This window comes from Pinus tabuliformis, chromosome 6 (genome assembly GCF_031772625.1).
Source record: "Pinus tabuliformis cultivar Carrire ecotype Pingquan chromosome 6, CPIR1, whole genome shotgun sequence".
Lineage (NCBI taxonomy): Eukaryota > Viridiplantae > Streptophyta > Pinopsida > Pinales > Pinaceae > Pinus > Pinus tabuliformis.
In genome coordinates this window covers 669,361,136-669,387,780 of record NC_142292.1, presented here as the reverse complement: position 1 = coordinate 669,387,780, position 26,645 = coordinate 669,361,136, and the positions used below count along the sequence as shown (strand labels likewise).

General features: G+C 40.6%; 1 protein-coding gene across 1 annotated transcript in view; it reads left to right on the top strand.

Annotated features, from left to right (window-relative positions):
* The first annotated feature begins 9,263 nt into the window (after positions 1 to 9,263).
* The window catches only part of LOC149260401 (protein WHAT'S THIS FACTOR 1 homolog, chloroplastic-like), a 36,722-nt gene continuing 19,340 nt past the window's right edge, over positions 9,264 to 26,645 (top strand). Inside the window, exon 1 of the mRNA XM_089379997.1 lies at positions 9,264 to 11,126. Within this exon, the coding sequence (XP_089236123.1) occupies positions 9,700 to 11,126 (1,427 nt within the window). The 5' untranslated portion in view covers positions 9,264 to 9,699. The remainder of the gene's footprint in view (positions 11,127 to 26,645) is intronic.

The following is a 26,645-nucleotide window of genomic DNA, read 5'->3' as shown; positions in this document are numbered from 1 at the left end:
GATAATATGGATCAATCTATCAATAAGGTAGAAAATTATGGATTGATTAATTCCATATGTTGTGTTATACTCACATGTGCTTCAATGTTTCAGATATTTCTATCAACACCACCTCTTCCCGTAATTCATTGTAATTCCCTAATTCTCCAAGTTGTTTTTGTAAAAGGAAAATTGATTTACTTGCTTTTGAAAAATAGTCTTGAATGCTAGGAAGATAATGTTTCTCCCTAACATGGACCACATTTAAAGAAGGATCCTTGTTTGTATGTTTCTCCATATTTCTATAGTTAGTGTCATAACAATATTATCATCAAAGTTTATGTGGGAAAATGGCGGCAACTTAAGCTATGGCTATAACCATGTCTATAGGAAGGAGATTGGAATTTAGCAAATTCAAATCCCCATCATGGGTGTCTCTTTAACTTAAGCGAATGATCATAAAATGCAATATTATCATTTAAATTTTTGGGGTTAGAATGATAAATGTTGATTCATGGAGACTAGTTTTCCTAACTTGTTGTCTCTGTTAATTTCTCTCAACATTGAGTCTCAAAATTAATCACTAAAGCTAGACTTGGCACTTGCAAGCTTTTGAATGTGCTTTAAGTTATTATTTTGTTTCCTTGATGTAAATTTTTCATGGATTTGATCTACCTCGAGTTATAATTCAGTTTTGGAAGGGTATTTGTTTTCAAAATGTCACATTATTGAACATTTCAAAGGGATATTTTCATTATCAACATCCTTATGACATACTCTTGCTTATATTCTTAAAGGATTTTTGTTCGTGATAGACAATACTGAAATCCATGTTCACATAAATCTTTCATATAAATTTATTTTACTTTCTTTTGTCACTTTTCAATAGTTGACAAAAGACCACAAATCATCTCCAATAGTTTTCACATTGAATCCATTTAAAAAACAAAATGTAAGAATGGGCATTAAATCTAAACAAAGGTTTTGGAAGAATATTTTCCCTACGACGAAAACTAGTTACCGAATGCTTCATGTATAGCTCAAGTCAATTAAGAAACCAAGGTCCTCCTTAAAAATTAATTCTTGATCATCTGTAAAAGAGAATATTACCATGACATCCTCTACACAAATAAGCATGTTTATTGTTATCTAATTCTTATCATCTTTTTAGTTGTTCATAAGTGCATAACTTCACATATCATCCCCTAAGTTTTGAGTCTGAATAGATTATAAGCAATTTCTCTAACATCGATATCAATGTTAGGCTCACAATCACATTTTATAAACAATCAAATTTTTGGGAGGTGAGTAATTAGATCCTCTATTATTTCCTTATGAGGTCCCTGTGTGCTTTGCTTATGAATGGTTCATGAGGTCTTTATGGGAAGGGGGCCAAGTAGAAATAAATAGGGTTTATTTGGAAGAAGGATGTGAAGGAATTTCAATAATTTATTAAAGCTTTTTATTGTACATAACTTTTCCAAGGATGACACATAAAGCTAAAAAGAGAAAAAGTAAATTAACTTCATAAGAGAAACAACTCAACATAGAAGAAATTATAACATCTATTCTATATTTGTAATGTTAAAATCAATAAATGCCAATTTACTATAACATATTATATAAAATTAAAACTAAAATAATAAATAATTTAATGTAAAAGAATAATAATAATAATAATAATAATAATATCCATTTTTAAGGTCACAGCCAAGCCAGACACCAAATTGGTGTATGAGACCCCCTTGTTTCTGGGACAAGGGACCCACCTCCGCGCAACGATTTGACTGCTAAGTCTACGAAGGCATACATACTCTACCCCCCTCTAGTTTTGAACCTGTGGCCTCTTAGTTTATATTTATATATATATAAACTAAATCATATTAACTATTAATAAATGTTACAATTTTTTGGAGACTTAAACCTATATAATTAGAGAAATGAAATGTTCACCAAACTATTCAACCTATATAATTAGAGAAATGAATTGTTCACCAAACTTTTCAAACTAATTTTTTTTTGTCACAAATTCATCTCTTTTTTTTTGCTTAAGCAAGAGTCGAGCCTTCTATTTCATTAAATCGAATAACGAATTACATAAGGTACAACAGTCCTCAAGGAACTGTGAGCCAAAGAGAAACCAAATCACTGTCAGCCACAAAACCACAAACCGAACCACAAAACCCTCGAAAAGCAGGCCAAAGTCAGACCAAACAATCACCCTCCAGAGATCCGACAGACTACGATAAAATAAGCCTCGGATTCGAATAGGGGAAAGAATCCATTCTGAAAGGATTTCGGGCCCGAACATAAATTTGTCCTGAAATCCACCAAATCCCACCAAGAAGCGTAACATGCCCAGAGGATAACAATCGCCCTGCCCTACACCTTATCCTTGATCGTCGCTTCCCCTTGCCAGATCCAACGATGGTGGGAGATATCGCACGACCCACAAACACGAAGAATAACCACGCATTGAATGCCCTTGACCCACCAACCTGCACAATTAATCATAACCATAGAAACATATTGCTTGATCCAACGGCTGTGATGCATATTGCACGGGCCAAAAGCACATAGATTTAGCGTGCGATGAGGGCAGTATTTATTACCGTACCTAGGCCACGTGTTGATCTGTGAATGGAATCGCTCCCAAATCTGAAAAACCACAAACCGCTTGAAGGGCTTGCGATGAACCCGAAACCACTCCCCGAGCGGAATTGCCATCACCGGAAGAATAAACGGTTTGCCGAGATCTCCAGGATTCCGGCTACTCGCACTAGCCCATCTCCTCGCGCTAAAGCACCAAAGGAAGATGAAAATTCCTCCGTTCCGCCGTCTGCCCGAGTAACAGCTTCTGCCTAACCACATCCTCCAGAGACTTCTGAGAATATTCTTACCATGGTTGCAGAGGCCAACAGTGAACTGCTTCCCAAAAGGGACCTCCCTACAAAACTGACTCTTCATAAGTAAAACCCAATTCATATAGACGCTGGTTCTGTGTCTCTATTATAAAACACCTTTTTGCCCTCGTCCGCCTAATCTAGTCAACGAACCCTTAACCCATTCTGAGGCATCTCTTGCCAGCTCAGCTCAACCCTGCTCATGGTGCAGAGCACCCCTTGATTTGCCAAGATGTCCGCCAATTTATTGGCCGTTCTTAGCACATGTGTGAAGCCCACTGTATTTAAGCCCCGAAGGTGAAGTTGTATCCGCTGAAAGACCTGCAGCAGCCTCCATTGCTTTGAGACTTTTTCTGGTTTCGTACCATAACCGATTCTCTTAATCGAATTAACAATTAACTCAGAGTCATCTTCAACTATGACATTCTGGAGATTATTCTGCTTCAGGAATTGTAAACAGTGCTCAAGAGCCATTAATTCCGCCAAATTATTAGTGTCTCTTACCAAATGGCAGTGAAAAATAGAAAGGATGCATCCATAATCATCTCTTAACACCCCTCCAAAACCTGCTATACCCAGGTTACCTTTTGAGGCCCCATCAATGTTGAATTTCAAAAAACCCTGAGGTGGGGGGTGAAAGTAATCCTGCTTAGTGTTCATTTTCATGACCTTTCTATCCAAGCCCTGTGGGATGAGCTCCCACATCCCCAACTGAAGCAATATCTTCCTTTCAACTTCTGAAGGTGGATTCTTTGGGGAATTTCTCGCAACAGTGCCCACCGTCTCTTTAAGTTGTCTTAAGATCTGCTCAAAGATTTGGTGGGATGATCATTTTTTATTTTTGAAGACTCTGTTGTTCCTTTCTTTCCAGACATTCCATATTATGAAACTTGGCGTTAAAGCCCAGGCTGTGCAGAGAAAGTCATAATCATAGAAGTTTCGTCTCCATTTATTCAATGTGTTGATGATGCTTCCTTTGTCCCTACCTGTCTGTCGGAAAATAGTGGCAAATGAGTCCCACAAACTGGAAGTGAAGTTGCAATTATTGAGTAGGTGCTCTATGGTTTCCTCCTGGGCCTCACAGAGCTAGCATCTGGAAGGACCTAGAACACCCCTCTTTCGAATATTGTCCCAAGTCAGAATTTTCTTGTGTTGAACCAGCCACATGAAGAGTTTAATCTTCATCCATCCTTGATGCTTCCATAGGTTCTTCCAAGCCTTGTCCGGTACATTGTGGTCCAGCTCAAGGAGTATGCTTTTAGCCTCCTTGAGATTGAAGGTACCTTCATTATTATTACCCCATCTAAGTTGATCATGTCCCCCTGTCACTAAAATTTTTCTTTGGTCCAACACTTTCATTAGGGCCTCCACTTTTGCTTTTGAGGGGTTATCATCCCTATACTCAAACTTCTTCCAGATTCTCCATTTTCCATCTTTGTTGTTTTGAACCCAAAAATCCCTAACCCTGAGTAAACCTTGGGCATCAGTTTCTTTCTTGAGATCTAGAAAGTCCTCTGTTAGCAGTGTAGGTTCCCGTTGCCATTTATCCTCCCAAAACAAAGCAAGATCCCCCTCTCTGATTTCCCAAAAGGTATTTTTTTATACTAATCCTCTATTTTCCCAGACCTTATTCCAAATATGTGAACCTTTAAAGATGTCAGTCATCCGAATGTGCTCATTCTCTTGCCAATTGCTAGCATATTTTGCTTTCCAGATGCTAGCCCATTGAGCCTTTGGATCTTTTACCCAGTGCCACCATAATTTCGCCCCTAGAGCTCTACTTAGCACTTCCAGATCATCCAATCTAAGACCCCCCTGATTTTTAGGTTTGCAGATCTTATCCCAAGCAACCAAGGCCCATTTATTTCTCTGCTCCCCCTTGCCCCAAAGAAAGTCTCTTTGAATGTTTCGAAATTGTTGCAACACTCCCTTAGGAGCAGGCAGGGCAGAGAGCATGAAGACAAGGATAGATTGAAGAACAACTTTAGTAAGCACTAACCGACCAGCCACGTTTAAAGACCTAATAGTCCATTTCCTGATTTTATCCTGCATCTTATTGATCACCGGCTCCTAAATACTCTTGTGCAACAGTTTAACAGTTAGAGGAACTCCCAAGTACTTATAGGGAAGGACATCCCTTTGAACGCCCAGAATTCTAGAGATGTTTCTCTAAATAGCAATATTGGTATTAAAGAAAAAAATCTTAGATTTAGAGAGATTAACTTCCATACTGTAGCCATGGCAAAGTCACTTAAGATACGTTTATAGGCAAGTGCCTCTTTTTGACTGTGGGGATTCCCTAAAGCATGGTATCATCAACAAATTGTTGATGAATTAAAGCATGACTAGCTTTAGAAAGCTGAAGACCCTTGATATTTCCAATTTCTTTCGCCTGCTTTATTGACCGACCTAGTCCTTCCATCATGAGGATAAAGAGAAAGGGAGAGAGTGGATCTCCATGCCTGAGGCCTCTGGATGGAGTAAAGGTCTTGGAAGGAGAACCATTAACCAGAATTGAGAAGTTGGAAGTGGTAACTAAGGCCATGACCCATCTGACCCAGTTATGATCAAACCCAAAGGCTATAAGTACCTTCCTGATATAGGACCAATTCAGCTTATCGTAAGCTTTGGCTAGGTCCAATTCCATAATCATGCCCGCTTTCCTATTGCTTTCCAAAGAGTGAACCACCTCATGTGCTTGAATGATGTTATTGAGAATTTGTCTGCCCTCCACATACCTAGATTGCTCCACAGAAACTAGAGTGGGAAGAAGAGGTTTGAGCCTATTGGCCACTACCTTGGATATAATTTTGTACACCACATTGTACAGAGCTATGGGTCTATATTTGTCCGGGGTTAGTGCATTATCCTATTTGGGGATCAAGGATATGAAGGAAGTATTGAGCACTTTCAAAATGGTTCTATTCATTATGGAATCCTCCACCACCTTCAGAATGTCTTGTTTAACAATATTCCAACAAGCTTTAAAGAAATCCACATTGAAACCATCAAGGCCTGGTGCTTTACCATTCTGCATTTCTTTAATGACTTCACCAACCTCCTCTTCAGTCACTGGCCTATTAAGATTGAAATTATCCTCTCTTGTAACAATCCTAGCTATATGCCTTGTTAAGTCCCTGATGAAGTGATCTTTGTCTGAGATTGTTTCCTTTGCTATGTCTCGAAAGTGCTGAACTAGCATCGTTTCTATATCTGCATGGGTATTAAGAATATGACCTTCCTCATTCTTGATCGAAGAGATCCTATTATGAGATTTATTTGCCAAGGTGGATCTATGGAAAAATTTAGTATTTCGCTCCCCTTCTTTGAGCCATTGAACTCTAGATTTTTGTCTCCAAAAAATTTCCTCTTGTTTACATAGATTCTCCCAGTCTATTTGATGTTTGGTGACTTGATCATTTTTGACCTTATCAAAACCATCCATGATAAGGTCTTGATTTAATTCCTGCATTTTGTCTTCAACAGCTTTTTTCGCTTCAAAAATGTTGCCAAATTCATTTTTGTTCTAGTCTTTAAGCCTGAACTTGATGTGCTTTAGTCTTTTGTGTAGTAGAAACATACTTGTACCCTGCAGCTGCAGATCCTCTGTCCACCATTTTGCAATATTACTGTTGAAATCTGGGTGTGTGAGCCAGATATTCTCAAATCTGAAAGGTCTGTTCTTGGGGGTACCGATGCCCTGCATCTCTAGTTGTACCGGCCAATGGTCTGAGCCTCCAAAGGGGAGAATTCTCGCTACTATATCCTTGTCGTTGAGCATAAGGTCCTCTGAGATTATGAATCTGTCTAACTTGGAGGCGACTTGAGACTCTCCTCCTCTTTTATTGTTCCAAGTAAATAGGCCATTACTCATGTCAGTGTCAACTAGATTCATATTATCTATAAAAGTTTGAAATGTTATAGAGTCTTTGCTTAAGGTTCTGGTTCCCCCTTTTTTCTCTGAAAGTGATTTGATCATGTTGAAGTCTCCTCCCATGATCCATGGTACTCCTGCATATCTATCTCTCAAATCCTCAAGAGAATCTAGAAACCTAAGTTTATCATCTATTCTTTGAGGGCCATAAACATTTGTGACCAGATAAGTATCCCTATCTCCCACAGGCTGGATAACCACTGATAAATAATTCTTAGATACCTCAGCATCTATTATTCCAATCTTTTGGGGGTTCCAAAGAGTGAGTAAACCCCCTGCTATATTGTCTGCTTTAACTTCTAAAAATTCATACCAGCTGAGCCAGCTGCTATGCACTTCTTTGATTTTTTGAATGGAACATTTAGTTTCCTGGATAAAGATCATATTGGGTGCTTCTTGTTTCATTCTATGACTAAGTATTCTTTGTTTTCTCTTACTCCCTAGTCCTCTTATATTCCAAGATGTAACTTCATTATTACAGATTTTGTAAAAGAGTAGCTGGTTAGGTCTTTCATCTTACCTGAATCTATCATTAGCTTTCCACATTCCATCAATAACTCATTCTGCTTTTTTCTGCCTCTTTTCTTCCCTGGGTTTTTAGGAGCTAATCCTGGTGAGGTTTTCATAGGTTTCACACCTTCGTTGCCCTGCCTTTATTTGTTTTTATGACTGTCCGGCCCCTTTGCCCAAGCTTTCCATAGGAACAATTGCTATACTCTGTTGAACTCTTCTTGTGGTAATGAGTCTACCCCTCCCATGGTACCCTGTTTCAAGAACCCTTCCAGATCTAGGTGTTCTCTATCCAGAATCTCTTGTAGTTCATGATCCTCCATTTCCATCTCACTCTGGATCATTTCTTGGTCCATCTCTAGTTCTCCATCACTCAGCATGGTTTCTTTCTGTTTGGTAATATCCTGTGTTTGTTCACTATTTACTTCTTTCTCTTTCTCTTTCTCCCTAGGGCTTCCTTCCATGACCTGATCTTCTTTTGTTATCTCCTCCTCTTCTTCAAGTACATGGAACTTATTCTAGCTAACCTATTGCCCTTCAATTTGATGTTGTTTTGTTACCCTTTTGCCCCCTTTTCCTCTATATGCCACTTTGTGGAAGCCTTCATTATCTTTCATTGTAGTAGCTTTATTCTTATTCTCGACTTTACTAAGAAGACAGTCTTTAAAAAGATGTCCATGTTCATGGCACTTGCGGCATCTGAAAGATATATGCTCATAATCTATTGTTTGCACCCATTCTTCATCAAAGACTTCCAAGATGACCTCATCCGGTATAGCTCCAGATAGATCCATCTCCACACATATTTTTGGAAAGGAAGTGTATTTACCCCTTCTGGTGGCCTCAAAAGCTTTGACAAAACACCCTAGTTTATTTCCTATGGCAGATAACGTTTCCGTTTGCCAATAATCAAGAGGTAGGGAATAGAGTCTTACCCAGACCAAGACCGAGGTGAAAGTCTCACACTCCGGTACAAAATTCATCATCCACGGCTGCATGTAGAGTCCTGCTGCTGCATAGAAGTAGGGCCCTCCTTCAAACACTCTGTCTTTGTCCTCAATATTTGTAAAGATCACAGTAAAGAAACCCTTTGACCCCAGATGTAGGTCTATGCTTCCTTTTGGTTTCCAATGGTATTTTTTTCCATGTTTGCAGAGCCTTTTCAGTGGGCCATAAACCCATGAATTTGCAAATGATAACATAGGTCCGCATGTGATCCCTGTGCGCCTACAAAGCAGGATCATTTAAAACTACTCTAGGAGTGACGTCAGCCTTAGGTTTGCATGGTCCCTTATGTGCCTTGTTTTTTGCTCCCTGTTTTTTGTCTTCTTCCTCATTTTCTTTGGTTCTGTTGCCCTTCCTTGATTTGGTAAAATCCCGTTCCTCTTCCATGCTTTTTTTTGCTTCCTCTGAAGGTCCTTTGACAGATTCTAATGGTTTCTTGCCTCGGCTGGCCACGACCTCCCTGTAGGAGGGAGAGGAGCTCCCCCCTTTGCGCTCCTCCATGGGGAATCGCCCCTGCAACAATGAGAAACCCTAGCTCTGCGCCTTGTTCTCCAGGTCCAGTTTTCTCACTCCCAAGGGTATCGTCTTCTCTCCAATTTCATTTCCTCACAATTTCATCTCTTTTAAACACCACTAAATTTACAATTAAATTATTTTTCAATTTTCCATATCTTTTATAAATTAAAAATTAAATAAATACAACATTATCTAATTATTATAAATATTAATTTTTTAAATGAAATTTAGCAAAACAATTTTTAGCAACATCTTAATTTATTATTATTTAAAATAAGTTTTTAAATACATATATGAATTCAATTCGGCATCTTCAAAAACAGTTAAATTCAATTCGGCATCTTCAAAAACAGTTAAGACATTCCTATTATAAAAACTTCAAACACACTTGTTTCTGAACACGTTCAATGAAAAAAACTTGATCCCAAACATCTACACCCATCCTGACACTCTTGGCTCTCAAAGTATACATCGTTCAACTTATAAGACCTAATTTCCCTTCCTCCAACTGATTTAGATTTTATCAAATTTATGCGCCCTTACTGTGCACCCACACCAAAACCTTCACACAATGTGATTTCACTCTGAACTGCTCACACCAAAACCTTCACACAATGTGATTTCACTCTGAACTGCTCATCCTCTAACTTCACCGCAAACGGCATGCTAGATCTCCAGACATGAAGCTCCGGCGAACTCCTGCTGTTCGTTTCTTCAAGGTACATGGTTTTCTAGTTTCCAATTGTGTATCGAAACAAAATGTTTATATTGTCTTGTAATGAGTTAATGACCGTACGAAACTGGAGATAAATCCCACAGTTCTGCATCCATAATTGAATCTGGGTGTCAACCATGGCCGTAAAACAAATATTATGTAGAACATTTGCGACAAAATCGACCTTCAACAGATGCAGAAGCCCCAAACTGCCAATGGCTGCCTCAGAAACGAGTAAAACCCAGTTATCTGGTCCGGCTATGAACTGGCCAGCCATCCAAACTTGTAGTCAGGGGCCATCCGTGTCATCCCTTAAGGTAAAATGGAGGAAGGATAATAGAATGGATGATGTAATGGAGAAAGATAAAAGATGGAAGCTTTGCATTAAAGTTGTCAGAGAAGTACTTAAAGAGCCTGGGCAGGTAATTCCTCTCAGATACCTGGAGAAGAGGAGGGAGAGGTTGCGTTTACCTGTTAAGGTCACCACCTTCTTAAAGAAGAACCCTGGGCTGTTCGATATCTACATGGATAGAATTAAACCTAAAACCCAGCCTGTGAAATTTTTGCGGCCGAGTGATCGCTTGGCTTGTTTCCTTGAGGATGAGAAGAAAATTAAGCAAGATAATGAATTTCTGCTGGTAGACAAGTTGAAGAGGCTACTGATGATGTCCAACGATAAGAGAATCAGTGCCGAGAAGCTTGTCCATGTGAAGAGAGACTTTGGCTTTCCTGATGATTTCATGTCAAGTTTAGTGCCTAGGTATACCAATCTGTTCCGTGTTGTTGGCACACCCGGTGATAATGCTTCTTTCTTGGAACTTGTGTCTCCGGATGCTACTGTTCCCTTGTCTTCCATAGAAAGGAGAGCGCATGAAGAGTCCCGAAAGAATGGCTCGCCTCCCAATCCTGCTTTTGTTGTCCGCCTACCGCCAGGGATGATGTTGAAGAAGGAAATGATGGAATGGACAAGGAGTTGGATGGAACGGCCATACATATCACCTTATTTAGATGCCAGACATCTAGATCCAGCTTCGGCGGAAATGGAGAAGCGTACTGTGGCGGTTATACATGAAATTCTTTCACTTTGCGTGCTTAAGAGGACGGCAGTTCCAATCTTGGGGAAATTCTTTGAAGACTTCAGATTCCCAAATGCATTTCCAAAAATATTTACGAGGCACCCAGGGATATTTTATTTGTCCTTGAAAGGTGGGGTCGAAACAGCAATTTTGCGAGAAGCATATGATAATGCAGAATTGATTGATCGAGACCCACTGGTTGTTATTAAAGAGAAATTCTGTCAGCTTTTAAAAGAAGGGTACGAGGAGCAGATCAAGAAAGAACAGATGAGAAGAGCAGCAATTCTTCAGGAGATGCAACTGGCAGCCATCAGGAACACAGATATTGACGTTACCAGTGATGAGAATGAGAATGTTAACACTGATGACAATGCAAGGGATGAGTGCTCAGCGGAAAAAGGGTTTGAGGAACCTATAAAAAAAACAGAAATGCTTAAGGAGATACAGCTGGCAGCCACAAGGAACAGAGATGCTGATACTATAATTAGGTATGACAATGACATTGATGTTGGTAATGTAATGGATGAGAGGTCCTCAGACTAAGAATAGCATATAATTTCCAGTGATGATCTTATCAACAAGTTACCGGATAAGAGTTATACAAAGGGCACAGTTAATGGTGACCTAACAAATGTTTCTGAAAGAATATTTATGACTGCATTTTCTTTTGAATGAAAACTTATAATAACCGTGGTGCTCACACCTACAAAAGAGGAAATTATAGGCAATGATTAATCTTGTAAAGATTGGCATTATTACAAAGGTCTCAACTTGATGTCAGTATCACTGTTTCCAAGATAGGTGGAGTTGGCATGCTTATTATGCAAAGTAATGTCTAGTTATTATGTTATTAAGAATGTACTACTCTTCTTCCATATCCTGATCAATCCGGATACAGATGTGGAGTCTATGCTCATGAACTTCCTCTGCTGTCAGTTTGTTCCAATCTTTGTCTTTTGGTTGGTTCAATGCTTGCTACAGGTACATTACTTGAGGTATTCTTTGACTGGTTTCTGTATATTTCAAGACTTGTTTCCTGACCTCATTTATTCAACCACTTTCCGTACATCATCTAATGCAAAATGTTTATGGTTGTGTATATATCACATATCCATGATCTTAGCTGATGCTATGGGTGCATTTTTCAATTCAAAAAGGCGGTTACAAATGACCTAAAAATTTAGGATAACAAGGAAAGAATGGTATTAACTTAAGTCTTTGTTCGAGACCTGTTGTGATGGGCAAGTGACTTAGTTGTCTAGATTAATGGACTGCTTCACACTGGCAGATCAACTCACTTCACTTTTTTTTCCACCATTACTCATTTTGAACTTACGCACTTCATTTATTTGAGCTCATTGTTGTGCTAGACTCAGGTCAGAGATGCTTTCTCTACTTTTTGATATCATTTTCAATCACGATATCTGCTTCATTTATTTGAGCTCATTGTTGTACTAGACTCAGGTCAGAGATGCTTTCTCTACTTTTTGATATCATTTTCAATCACGATATCCTTCCTGCTCCCATTAACTGCATGGGCACTTTCTTTATTGCTCTCTTCTCTGTTCACCGTTGAATCAGGACTTTGGCTTTTGTGAATTCTTTGATTCCATTCAAGATTTTTTTCAATTTGAATAAAATGATACATCCATATGGTCTTTTACAGTCTACAATCAAGCCTGAAGGCCTTTTATATGGCCACTACAAATTCCTGCATTTATCAGCCTGCTTAAAGTCCTTGTCACCATCAAGAAAACGAGGAGACAAGGGCAAACCTGTTTTAGTCCTCTTGCAGTGTTGAAGAAGGGCGAAGGAGCATCATTGATTAGAAGTGTATAGGTGGCTTTGCTGAAACAAACCTCTTTCCATTGTATGCCTGTCCTGCCTAAACCAATATGCACCATGACCAGCCAGGTGGAGATGCAACCAATTCACACTCTCATATGCCTTTGGCATATTGATTTTGACTAAGAAGGTAGGCAGTTTACTCATGACTGCAGAGTGTAGTGCCTCCTTTTCCAACCCAACAGTGTCATGAATTTGTATTTGTTCCAAGAAGTGCATCTGCTCTGGAGAGATATAGGATGAATGGATTAGTTTTAGCCTTCTTGCCAAGATCTTTGCAATGATTTTGTAGCTCAGTTTTATAGCAAAATGGGTCTTTAAGAAGCAAAGGTCATAAGGTTTCTATCTCCAGGGATCTTAATGACGAAGGCTATGTTGAAAGTGGAGAGGATCTTCCCTGATCTGTTGACTGCTCCACTGCTTTGGGAAGGTCTACTCCCAGGATGTCCCAGAGACTCAAGTAACATTCTATATGCATACCATCAAGACCAGGGGTCCTTGAGTGCTAAAATTATTTCAAAGCCCTTACCAATTCCTCCTGCGATACTGCTTTTATGATTTCATTGTTTTGTTCTTCGGAAGTGACAGCTCTGAACTCAGCAATTGTAATATCCTCTCCAAATTGAGGGCTTATGGAGGACGTAATAGATTTTGTTCTTCAAAAGTGACAGCTCTGAACTCAGCAATTCTAATGTCCTCTCCAAATTGAGGGCTTATGGAGGACGAAATAGCCTATCTGACCCAGTGTTGCGAACATCTCGATAACATCCTGATTTTATCTCGAAATCACGATTTTTTGGCCTAGCCGATGTTTGCCGATTTTTACTAATATTTTGATGGTATCTTGATTTTGCTGATATTTGCCAAGTTTTTAAGATTTTTTGGTTTTCCGGAACCTTGCCGATTTTATCTCGATGTCGATGTTCGCAACATTGATCCAACCCTGTAGACTATAGTCTTGTTAAAGGGGTAAAAACCCAATTTTTCCTATGTTGGGGCAAATATTGGGCAAAAATTGGGTCGGCTAGGGCCAAATTAGGGTTTTCACATACAACTCACATTGTTGGAGCCCATGGAAAATCTATAAATATAAGAGGGTTGAGATCAAAGGAGGCATCATGAAGTGTGGATCACTTCATTTGTTTCTTGAGCATTAGCTCTTAGGGTTTTGAGACCGCTTTCTCCTTGTCAATTTCGGTGGTGAAAGATTCCATCCTAGTTGACACCATTCTATCTCCTCTCTGTTTTGGCACAGGAAAACTATTTGGAGAAGTAGCGAAATTAGGTGGTTCTTGATCCTTGTTTGGCACCAGAACATCATTTGGGAGGTGTTAAGTTTTGAAGATGTTCTATGCTAAGAGCAATTTCACTTTTCTCACAGCAATCATACAAGTAGTTAAGCAAAATGCGGATAGAACATATAAGCAGATCTTACAGAAGACAAATCAGAAACAGGAGAGATTGTTTCGGCGGTCAACAGGATGCTTCAACCAGCAAAGTCTCCTTTGGTCAGCTAGCCCAGATGTGTCACAAGATCCCTCCAACTAGTAGATGAGTCAACCCAAGTCAATTCTACAAAAGTCAACGCTGTCCTGAAAAGTCAACGCAGGGGCAGCAAGCTAAAAGTCAACGCAGCAGCAAAACGGTCAACCCTTTGACCTCGATTTTTGTGCCAGATAGTACGGCCTTCAAAAATCGAACTTTCCACCAATTTTCAGCTTGATTGGACCAAGCGTTGACCAAAGTCAACGTTGGTCAAACTTTCTGCGAAACCCTAGCAGCAGAAAATCCGTACGGTCTGTCCTCTTCGTCCTTCCCACGTGTGGCTGAAATTCGTCCTCCAGGTAGCGTACTCTCTAAGATGAGAGAGGAAGATGTGAGTTTAGTTGTTATCAAATTCTCTCCAACTTTTCCTGTATATATATCCATCAATGAGGGTGTGTGACACATCTGTTGGGCATGTGAGCCTACATTACAAAACTGGCTGACCTTGCACATATAATTTATTAAGAATAATAAATTCACAATATAAGTTCTGCTCATCGGATTAAGACTATTTTTATATGGATTTTACACCTCTCAGAAAGAGGAATCCAACAAAAATATTAGCCTCTTAATCTGAGCATCAGAACATGGAGTTTGGACCTAGTTGTCCAAATTTAACACTCCCTCTCAACTAGGGAGAACTCCATTTATTAGTGCAATCAACATCGTGAGTCATCCCGCCGAAACTTGCTTTGCTGGCTTCTTTATTTCAGAACAGAAGTGGGTCAGTCACAAAGACATCATTCCCTGACTGACATAGTCAGTCCAGAGGTCCCAGACCTCACAAATCTTGATCCCAGATCAAGTGGTTGGACCATGCCATCCTAGATAGAGAGTACGGCAATCTCTGATGCGTCCATCAGTCTTTGCTAATAGTCTCTAACTTTTCCACACCTCATTGGCCAAATGAGAGGTACTTCCCATGAGCCCTGAACTCAATGGGTAGGATGCATACGGGGCACAGATAAATGAGTGGCGAACCAGCTCAATAATCACAAGGGTGGGGCAAAAGCATTATGAGTGCTTATAGCTCCGAGAAGCTATCCCCAAAGCCCCCCAGAGCTCCCAGAGCTCATCGTCCAACAGGACCCACATCATAGGGTCTTTCCACGACACCAAGACTCTCACGGAAGGTTAGGAACTTGACCTTCCCTAGGGGCTTAGTGAGAATATCCGCGACCTGCTCATCAGTTCCTATATGATCGAGCCTTACGGCGCCTTGCTGTACCATATCCCGGATAAAGTGGTACCTGATATCAATATGCTTGGATCGGTCGTGGAACACAGGATTCTTAGTCATATGAATCCCACTCTGATTATCACAGTGGTATCTAGCACATGTTGGAACAACTCACTAAAGAGCTTCCTCAACCAAACTGCTTCACAACAGGCCATACTAGCAGCAATGTATTTGGCCTCCGCGGTGCTCAAAGCCACCGACTTCTGCTTCCTGCTCATCCATGAGATCGAAGCAGAACCAAGATTGAAACAGCATCCAGATGTGCTCTTACGATCCACCACACTGCCAGCCCAATCGGCATCAGTATATCCACGGAGTATCACACTCCCGGCAGTGTATCTCAGCCCATGGTTTATCGTGCCCCGAAGATATCTCAAAAGATTCTTGGCACCAACCCAGTGAAAATGATGAGGCTCAACCATCTGTTGACTCAAAGTATTCACTGCAAAACATATGTCCGGACGGGTGTTCACTAAGAACATCAAAGCTCCTATGAGTTGACGATACTCAGTAGGATTGGCCAAGATAGGCCCTGCAGCGCTGCCACTCAACTTCTTAAAGTTGAGTTCCATTGGTGTCGACACGGACTTACAGTCCACCATCCCAAATCTTTCCAGAAGCTTCACAATATATTTTCCTTGAGAAAGGAAAATCTCTCCAGGTCTCTGCCAGACCTCCAGGCCTAGGAAATAGTGCATCAGTCCTAGGTCTTTCATCTCGAACTCAGCAGCAAGCTCCCTCTTACATTGATGAATGAGAGGGTCATCACCTGTCAGGAAGAGGTCGTCCACATACAGCACTAGAATGAGAGGCTTTCCTTTCACAACCTTAAAGTAAAGGTTTGGATCAGCATTGCTTCGAGTGAAGCCCAGCTTCATCAAGTAACTATCCATCCTCTCATACCAAGCTTTGGGTGCTTGCTTTAACTCATAGAGGGCTTTCTTCAACCTGCATACATAAGTGTCTCGATCTTGAACTTCAAATCCCAGAGGTTGTTCTACATACACCTCTTCCTTTATTGCACCATGCAGAAAAGCGGTCTTGACATCCATCTGATGAAGACTCCATCCTTGCGTAGCAGCAAGGGCTATGATGGATCGGATGGTGGTATATCGTGCCATAGGTGCAAATATATCGTCATAGTCAATTCCTTCCTTTTGAGAGAAGCCACGGGCAACAAATCTTGCCTTAAAATTTTCAGCACTCCCATCAGGTCCATGTTTAATCTTGTAGAGCCATTTAGAGGTGACCACAGATTTGTCCTTCGGTCTCGGGACCACATCCCAGACATCATTCTTCATAATAGCCTCATATTCTTCATGCATAGCATCCTTCCAGACTTGATGCTTGATGGCTTCCTCAAAAAAATCTAGGTTCAGATTGTATAATAGAACTCATGGTAGCTAGATACCCTTGGTATCTACACGGCTTCTTGCTTTCTCGGAATGTCCCCCTTTGGGGCAGCATGACCCTTAGCATCTTCGAGGGTGTCCCTGAGCCATGATGGCTTCTTTCCTAGAGAAGGGGAAGGATCAATAGGGTAAATAGGCCCTTCAACATCAGGCATAGTCTCATCCTGGGGTTCTTCCAGATTTCCAGGTCTTTCTTCAGATCTAGGAAGATCTACTACTTTCTTCAGGGAAGCATCTTCGTCAAAAGTGACATCATGGCTTATCTCTACTTCCCTTTGACCAGGTACATAGACTCTATATGCCTTAGAAGTCTCACTGTAGCCCACAAACATTCCTTTCTTTCCAGTAGCATCCAGCTTACTTCTCTTTTCTTTCGGCACATGAAAATAGACAGGACATCCAAAAATTCTAAAATGTGAGACATCAGGTTTCTTACCAGAGAAAAACTCTTCGGGAGTTTTGGAGTCCAAAGCGGAATGAGGGCATCGGTTTTGAATGTACATAGCAGTATTTGCAGCTTCTCCCCACAGAAACTTTGGAAGACCCTGGTCACATAGCATGGCACGGGCAGCTTCCACAATAGTCCTATTCTTGCGTTCAGCAGCACCATTCTGCTCAGGAGTATATGCAGTGGTAGTCTCCCTCTTAATGCCAGCTTCTCTGCAAAAGTCTTTGAACTCATTTGACTCATATTCAGTGCCATTGTCAGTCCTCAAAATCTTGATCTTCTTTCCGGTCATATTTTCCACCAAGGCTTTGAAGGTACGGAACCACATGAAAGCCTCATCCTTCTTCTTCAAGAAGTATATCCAGGTTTTGCGAGAGAAGTCATCAGTAAATGTCATATAGTAAGAACATCCCCCTAGGGATGTTACAGGCAACATACCGGAAAGATCAGAATGGACCAGTTGCAATATCTCAGATGTCTTTGTGACACTTGAGGGGAAAGGTCCCCTTGAATGTTTTCCTTCAGCACAGCCCTTACATACACCTTCATGATTATTTCCAAAATCAGGCATCCCTGTCACCACCTTCCTTGCTTCGGGAAGAGCCTTGTAATGAGGGTGTCCAAATCTTCGGTGCCATAGTTTGGTTTGACGGATAGTATCACAAGTCATAGCTCCCAACGGACTCCCTCCAACCTGGTAGAGTGTACCAACTCTAAAACCAATTGAGATAGCTTCCTTGAAGCTCTTCTTCCACATGAGTACCTTTCCATCAGGGAAAGTTACATTGAATCCTTTGTCTTCCATGGCAGATACAGACACAAGGTTCTTCTTCAATTTGGGTACATAGAGTACATCTTGTAGATGGAGGACTTGTGAAAATTGAAATATCACTGCTAGGCATAACTGTCATGAGAGTAAGTGATACTACAATAAGTGCAGAAGATCACTGTCAGAAAACTATGTCATATTGTCATGTTTCACTACAGAAGATGGGGTCTGATAATAAGCCCACTTGACTACCCTTAAGCTCTTCCATATATCCATTTTTAAGACTCCAAAGCATCTGCCTTGTAACAGCCCTTGTTGTCCCTCTCAAGGGACTATACTTGGAGCTTTACCAAGCATCTTCTTACAGCCCATTATACCAGAATTGCAAACTGTCTAATCTGGACCATAATATCTGGCAAATTCATCATTACAAAAGACAAGCACATACCTGTGATAGACGTCATATTTCTGTCCACAAATACATTTCGACCAATGCACAGACCCTGAAATTTCGGCCCTGGTTAGGGCTTTCTGTGGCTGCTACGACAGCCCTACTATACAGCCTTCAAACTTCTTTAATTACTGCGTTGATGGTCAAGGGTACTGCGGCCTTCTTCCTGCTCCTTGTTGGGCCTCTCGGCCCTCTCAAAACAGACTTTTGTCCCATTGTAAAACTCAAAATCACTCAGCGGCCTATGCATAGAGAATAACCCTTGTCTTTATGCCCAGAACTCCTCTTTACAAGCTCGGCTAGCCTCCTTCCTTACTCGGCCAATCAGATCATAAACAAAAGACACAGAAATACTCCTCTTCGCACTTTGGCCAGAGCTCTTAAGCCTGCGGATACTTGACTCTTCATGACTGCAGCCTCATGTCCTTATGACTGCGGCTTCCTTTACTGCCTAAACATATCCTCTACAGCTGCGCTGTATATCTTTCCGTTACAACGTGTATATCATTGATAGCGTATATAATCCTTTATGTACAGCGACACAAAGGCATCCATTGACATCGATGATGATTGCTATAGATAGAGTTTGTCTTCACCTCAGCTCCGATTCCATGTTAAGTTTTGAAGATGTTCTATGCTAAGAGCAATTTCACTTTTCTCACAGCAATCATACAAGTAGTTAAGCAAAATGCAGATAGAACATATAAGCAGATCTTACAGAAGACAAATCAGAAACAGGAAAAATGTGTGAGATTGTTTCGGCGGTCAACAGGATGCTTCAACCAGCAAAGTCTCCTTTGGTCAGCCAGCCCAGATGTGTCACAAGATCCCTCCAACTAGTAGATGAGTCAACCCAAGTCAATTCTACAAAAGTCAACGCTGTCCTGAAAAGTCAATGCAGGGGCAGCAAGCTAAAAGTCAACGCATCAGCAAAACGGTCAACCCTTTGACCTCGATTTTTGTGCCAGATAGTACGGCCTTCAAAAATCGAACTTTCCACCAATTTTCAGCTTGATTGGACCAAGCGTTGACCAAAGTCAACGCTGGTCAAACTTTCTGCGAAACCCTAGCAGCAGAAACCCTAGCAGCAGAAAATCCGTACGGTCTGTCCTCTTCGTCCTTCCCACGTGTGGCTGAAATTCGTCCTCCAGGTAGCATACTCTCTAAGATGAGAGAGGAAGATGTGAGTTTAGTTGTTATCAAATTCTCTCCAACTTTTCCTGTATATATATCCATCAATGAGGGTGTGTGACACATCTGTTGGGCATGTGAGCCTACATTACAAAACTGGCTGACCTTGCACATATAATTTATTAAGAGTAATAAATTCACAATATAAGTTCTGCTCATCGGATTAAGACTATTTTTATATGGATTTTACACCTCTCAGAAAGAGGAATCCAACAAAAATATTAGCCTCTTAATCTGAGCATCAGAACATGGAGTTTGGACCTAGTTGTCCAAATTTAACAGGAGGCAACGAGGTTTTCTCTTTTATTTAGGCTTTCATACAGGAAGCAATGACGTATGGTAGCAAGGCACACTAGATATCTTAAAGGTTGAATGAAATTGTGAATGCCTAGTTTCTGACCAGGTCAAATATTCTATGGCATAATTTCCTAAGACAATCGAGGTTTTCTATGAATTGAAGGACAAGATCTGTGATATCGAAATTATGGTTTGGGCAGGTAATCCAAGTTTTGAGGCTAAAGGAAACCCTCTGAAGCTGAATTCGGGGCATTCTAGACAATCCATATAGATCTCATGCAAAAGTCCTGTACTAGATGCGCAGTATTCTTTCTGTAGGCCAAAGATTTATTTAGCTCGAATTCTATTACAGGAAGGACCGAAGATTGTTGCAAACGCAGGCCGAGTTCCAGTACAAACCTGAGGCAGTGTGTCTAGAGGAAACTCACATAGGCTCGTAGCTGTGGACGAATCTGATCACTGGTTAGGGTACTTTGTTTGTCGAATTTAATCTCTGGTCTATCACTATTAGATATGGCTTGTATTTGTTGCGAGGGATCAAATGTTGTACTGATTTAAATTGCATTGTTGTATGGATTCGTTGCGTAATTAACACTGTACTGTTGAGTTTATCGTATTATTGAATGGTACATCTCTCTGTTGAGATTAACTGTGCTGTCGAGTTTATCATATTATTGATGGAAGGATTGAATTGTTAAACATTATGTTATTCTGTTGAGATTACTGCAACATTGAAAGGGAATAGTAATGATCATAGAAGAATATAATAATTGAATTAGTTTAAACTGTTATACTAGAGAAAGAAATTTATTTGCTATAGAAACCTTAGTGCAGAATTGACCGAGATTGTTAGCCTATGAATAGATGAGCATTATATGTTTCCGGAAGATACAAGCAATGTCATAGTAAGGAAGAAACAAAATACCCATTGTTTAGACATGGGGGATAGAACAAGTCAAGGAGAACAGGTTGTTCCACATGATCCTAGCGTCATGCTAACAACAATACTCTAGAGGCAAGAGCAAATAACCGGTGCATTAATACTAGGGCAACAACAAGGACAACTATTGATGCAGACATTGGCTCAAGGACAACAACAACTTACTCAACTATTGACTCATCTCATAGGAAACCAAAATGTCATTGGCAACAACAAAACTATCAATGAAGGTAGCGTGAATCATTACCTTGGTCCCCCTATACACCCTAACACCAGAACAACCAGTGGAAGGAGTCATTGACTGTTACTTCCTCAATTCACAAATAATCAAGCCGCGACAAACCAAGAAGCTGTTGAACCAAATAGACTGTTGGATGAATACTTTCGGGAGTATGCAACACTAGAAGAAAACACGAGCAACCATGACTTTCAATGAATACAACAACTTCAAATACAAAAATAGACCTAGAGGACAACCTAATTTTGAGCTCACACGCAAGGTAAGTAAACTTTCCCTCCTCTCATTTGGTGGATCATCTAAATGTTTAGCAAGAGCGTGGGTGCAAAAATTGGACACCTACTTTAGGCTCAACCCTATGTCGAAGGCAGATGCTATCCAATTCTCCATTCTACATTTTAAGGGAGAAGCGCATGAATGGTGGTACCATGGTCTAGTTATGTTGGGGCGTACAAACATCACTTCATATGAAGACTTTATGCAAAGGTTAATAAATAGATTTGATCGTAAGAACTCAGACATACACTTCAAAGAAGTGGCACAACTCAAACAAACTAGATCGCATGAAGAATTTATTGCAGAATTCGAGTGAACCGCGGTGATGGTGACAGATACATCTAAAGAACGATTAGTCATGCTTTTCATAGAGACATTAGCTAAACCCCATGTTGCGGGGGAGCGCCCCCCCCCCCTTCGAACCCACTCCCGAAGCGCGCTCCCTTAAAAAAATTTGCGCTCCCTGGTCTGTTAGGGAGCGACACAGGGAGCGATCGCTCCCGGAGCGATTCGAGTCGGGCCGGGAGCGGTTCGGCGGGAAAAAAATCCGCTGGACCCGAAAAAATAAAAAAATTTAGATTTTTTTGTTTTGTTTTATAAGCCCAATGGGCCAAAAAACATTCATTATAACTTCATTGAGCAAAGTTTGGAGTTGGAGCAAGAGCAAAGGAGCGAAGAGCAAGTGCTGAGGAGCGAGGAGCAAGCCTGCAGAGGTAAGTAACTTAGTAATCTCGTTAGTTTAGCTGGTTAGGTAGTTAATTTAATTTAGTTGTTTGAGTTTAACTGTTTAAAGATCATGTATTTAAATTAAATTAATTAATCCCAATAAATTAAATTAATTTGCAGATTCAAGAATCAAAACCCTACAAACATCAAACACCATGGACCTGGCGATATTTATTGGCATTTTCCTCTTCCTGGTCCCTTTTATGGTTATTATGGTGCTGGAGAGTAGGAAACAGAGGAGGCCCCAAACTGAAGAGGGGGATGAAGAAGCCGGAGAAAGTAAAATGGGTGAAAACCCCAGTGAGGAGGAGGTGGAGGAGGGTGAACATGACCCTCAAAAAACTAAACAAGACCAAACTCCATTGTGGAAATATGTTCACAGGGCTGAAACAGGGAGAGGGGGTGGAACCACTAAATTTCATTGCCCCCATTGCAACACTGATTACACAGGTTCATACACCCGTGCTAGAAGACACCTCTGCGGGAAAAGGCCATGGGATGGAGAGAAACAAATAGGAATCAAAACTTGTGCAGCGGTGTCAACAGCAGATAGAGCCAAATACATAAAGGAAGAGGAGGATGCCCAATACAGAACAAAAAGATCAAGGGGTTTCTTTGAACCAAGCTCACAATCACAAAGAACTCCTTCAGCATCCTCCCAAGGCAGTGGATATGGACATGGAGGCACAGGGTCATCATCTTTAAGGCGTAGAACCATATCAGATTTCCTTGATGAGGGGTGTAGGAATGATGTGGATTCAAAAGTTTACAGGTTTCTCTATGCATGTGGGATACCATTCAATGTTCTACGCTCACCTTATTGGCACGAAATGGTTTCTGCCATAAATGATGCCCCTAAAGGATACAAGAGCCCTGGGTATGACAAGGCAAGAACTGTTGGCCTTGATCATGAAAAAGCAAAAATATCACATTCTTTGAATAAAATGACAAGTTCTTGGACTGACAATGGGGTGTCCATTGTATCAGATGGATGGACAAATGTAAAAGGCAAGCCATTGATAAGTGTTCTTGCTGTGTCTGTTAGTGGTCCCATCTTTCTAGCTGCACATGATTACTCAGACAAGTTCAAGACCGCCATCAACATTGCAGAAGCATTACTTGAAACAATTGAGCGTATTGGCCCATACAATGTCATCCAAGTCATCACTGATAATGCTCCTAATTGTAAGGCAGCGGGAGCAATTATTGAGGATAAATACGCGAACATATTTTGGTCTGGATGTTTGGTTCACACATTGAACCTTCTGTTGCATGATATTGTCAAAAACAAAAATGAACAATACCAATGGATTGGTAATTTGTACAAGAAAGGAAAACAAATGATAAAATTTATTACAAATCATAGCAATACCCATGGCCTTTTCCGCAGTCACTCGAGATTGGAGTTGCTGAAGATTGCGAGGACTAGATTTGGTAGCTATTACCTCACCTTCAGGCGCCTTTTGAAGGTAAGAGAGGCATTAGCTAGCATGGTATCAAGTCCACATTGGCAGGTGTTAAAGGAAAGGGCTACAAATGTAGCTGACATGGCAGGTTTTGAAATGGTGGAGGAGGCCGCTCTTGATGGGCAGTTTTGGACAATTGTGAGGCAGGTATTGGATTTCACCAAGCCAATTTATCACATGATTCGGTTTGCAGATACAGGCAAACCAGTGATTGGCGAGGTGTATGAGCAAATGGATACCATGTTGGGGGAAATAAAAGACATTGTTCATAATAGAGATCCCAACTTGTACAAACTGATTCATGATTGTGTGTGTGAACGGTGGAATAGGCTTAACCTTCCACTACATTGCTTGGCGTATATCCTTACGCCAAAATACTACTCTACATCTTGGTTGGGCCAACCTGCAGCAGGGGGTGGGGTTAGGACCAAACCCCATTTAGATCAAGAGGTAACTAAAGGATATCTGGAAGCATTAGAAAAGTTGGTGCCTGACAGGGAGGAATGTGCAGCTGTGCGCCTTGAAATAGGCAGATACTTCAGTGGCACTGGTTTGTATGGTAACTTCCATGCAATGGACGACAAAGATAAATTTGATTCTCTCACATGGTGGGAAACATATGGTGGCCACGGACTTTTGCCAAAATTGGCAAAAAAAGTTCTTTCACAGGTTGTAAATTCTTCTTCTGCAGAGAGGTGTTGGAGCACCTACAGTTATATACATAATGTGAAAAGAAACAGACTCAATGAAAACCGAGCAGAAAGCTTGGTTTATGTGCACTACAACTTGAGGTTGTTGAGTCATTACTGTGATCGGGCTAATGAGGATCCCACATATAAAATTTGGGACAATCATCCAGAGGATGACAATTTGGAGGATGGCATTGTACATATTGAAGAACTAGAAGAGGAACTTGTAAGGGATGAAAATGAAGCAGTAGCCATGCCACCTCCACCTCCACCTCCACCATCCAGTAGCAGTGCTCAAGGTCCGAGTCTTGTTCCTTTGCTGTCGCCACCTCCATCTACACCCTCGCGTGGAGGTTCTAGTTCTGGTCATCGGTATGTGCGGGAGACTCCTAGAAGACCACCACGACCTGCTTATACTCCTGGAGACTCTCGTGGCAAGGGCCACATGTAGATTTACAGTTTACTTGTCTTTTTTAGTTTCTATTAGACTTTAGTTTTCATAACTGTTGAGTTTTGAGTCCTTGACTCTTGACTCATGACCCTTTCATATCATTATGATATTTTTTGTAAACATTATATCACTGTGACAATGAAAATTTGAAGTTTGAAGTTGGGCCTTGGCAATTATAACTCATTGGTAATGATTGTGAATTATGAATATGATGCTTTGTGAAAGACTAAAGTTGTTTCATTTCATCTCATTATTCATGTTTCATTTTATAAATTTTTAACATTCATATCATGTTAACAGTTAGAAGTTAGGACTTAGAAATATCTTCGATATTACTTCTTGTAATGGTTAAACTTGGCTTACAAGTACAACTTTGGTGATCAATGATGATAAATGTTATTAAATTTTCAATTCTGAAAGCTTGAAGTTGAAACTTTAATATTGAATTTGATGAATCATGATTTATAAGACTCAATATGTTGCAGTTGTAATATGTATTTTACCAACTTGTGGACATGGTTGATGACGATTATAATTTCTAGATGATTGATGTGATATGGTTCAATGATCAATTTATGTTTTTTTATGTTTTTTGTGTCTATTTCATCATTCTACATGTTTTTGTTGAGATATATGTATCAAAAATTAAAAAATATAAAAAATATATATATTTTTAAAAAATCGCTCCCGGATTCGCTCCCAAACCGGGAGCTTCTGAAAATGGTCGCTCCCGCTCCCGTTTTCGCTCCCGCTCCCTGCTCCCGCTCCCACTCCCAAGTAACATTGGCTAAACCCCTACAAGGTTGGGTCAAGGCATTCAACCTTGCTACCCTTCAAGAGGTTATCAAGAAGACTCGGGATATGGGAAATGCAACAACTAAGTCTAAGGCTCCATCCAAGCCCTTCATTCTCCAAAAAGATAAGGAAAAGAAGCCCTCTCAATGTGATTGGCCCAAAAAAGACAGGTTAGATGAGGAGACCTAAAGCGAACTGAGGAGGAAGAAGCTATGTTTTACTTGCAGGGAACCATGGGAACTTGGACATCGCTGCTTAGGTAAGGGGAAGATTCACTACATTGAAGTGCTCTCTGACGATGAGGAGGAAGGAGAAGAATCCACACCTAGCAATGAAGAACCCACTGAGCCTAGCAATCCCAAGGAAGAACAACCATGGGAAGAAGCTAAAGAGGAGGAAAAACCCCGCGAAGAAAAGAAATTCTGACCACAAGTTAAGATTGCGACTCTATCAGGAACACCCAGATATTACACCTTCAGGGTCAGGGGAGTCGTCAAGGGACAACGCATCACAACTTTGATTGGTGGGGGAGCTACACACAACTTCATTGATGCAACATTAGTAGCGAAGAGAGGGCTTCCCACAAAATAATTCAAAGGCCTTGATGTGATAGCAGCGGATGGATACAACTTGGATTGCACAAAAATGATCCTAGGTTTGAGTGTAACACTTGGTGATTATACCTTCACTAGTGACTTTTACGTAATAGATATTGCAGATATTAATATGGTATTGGGGGTCCAATGGTTGTATTCGTTGGGAACACACACTATGGACTACCAAGCATTGGAAATGAAATTTAAAGCACCAAATGGCAATAAGGTAGTTTTGAGAGGTATGGCAAATGGTGGCCCATAGGTTGTTTCCGCCAGAAGAATGAAGGCCATATTTAGTTATGGAGATGTAGCATATGCAATAAAATGCAGGATTACGGGCCAAAAGACTCACAACAATGGCAAACCACAGTACAAAACGAACATTCAACGAGTGTTGGACAAGCATGGTCAGGTATTTGGTGACATTCCCCCATGATTGCCTCCTAAAGAGTATTTGAACATACTGTAGAGTTGGAAGAAGGTGACAAACCCGTAATCACCACACCATATCAACACCCAAAGAAATTTAAGGACAAGATAGAAAAGACCATGCAGGAATTGTTAGCAATGGGACACATCAAACCCAACTCTAGTTCGTTTGTCTCATCGGTGGTTTTGGTGAAAAAGAAGGA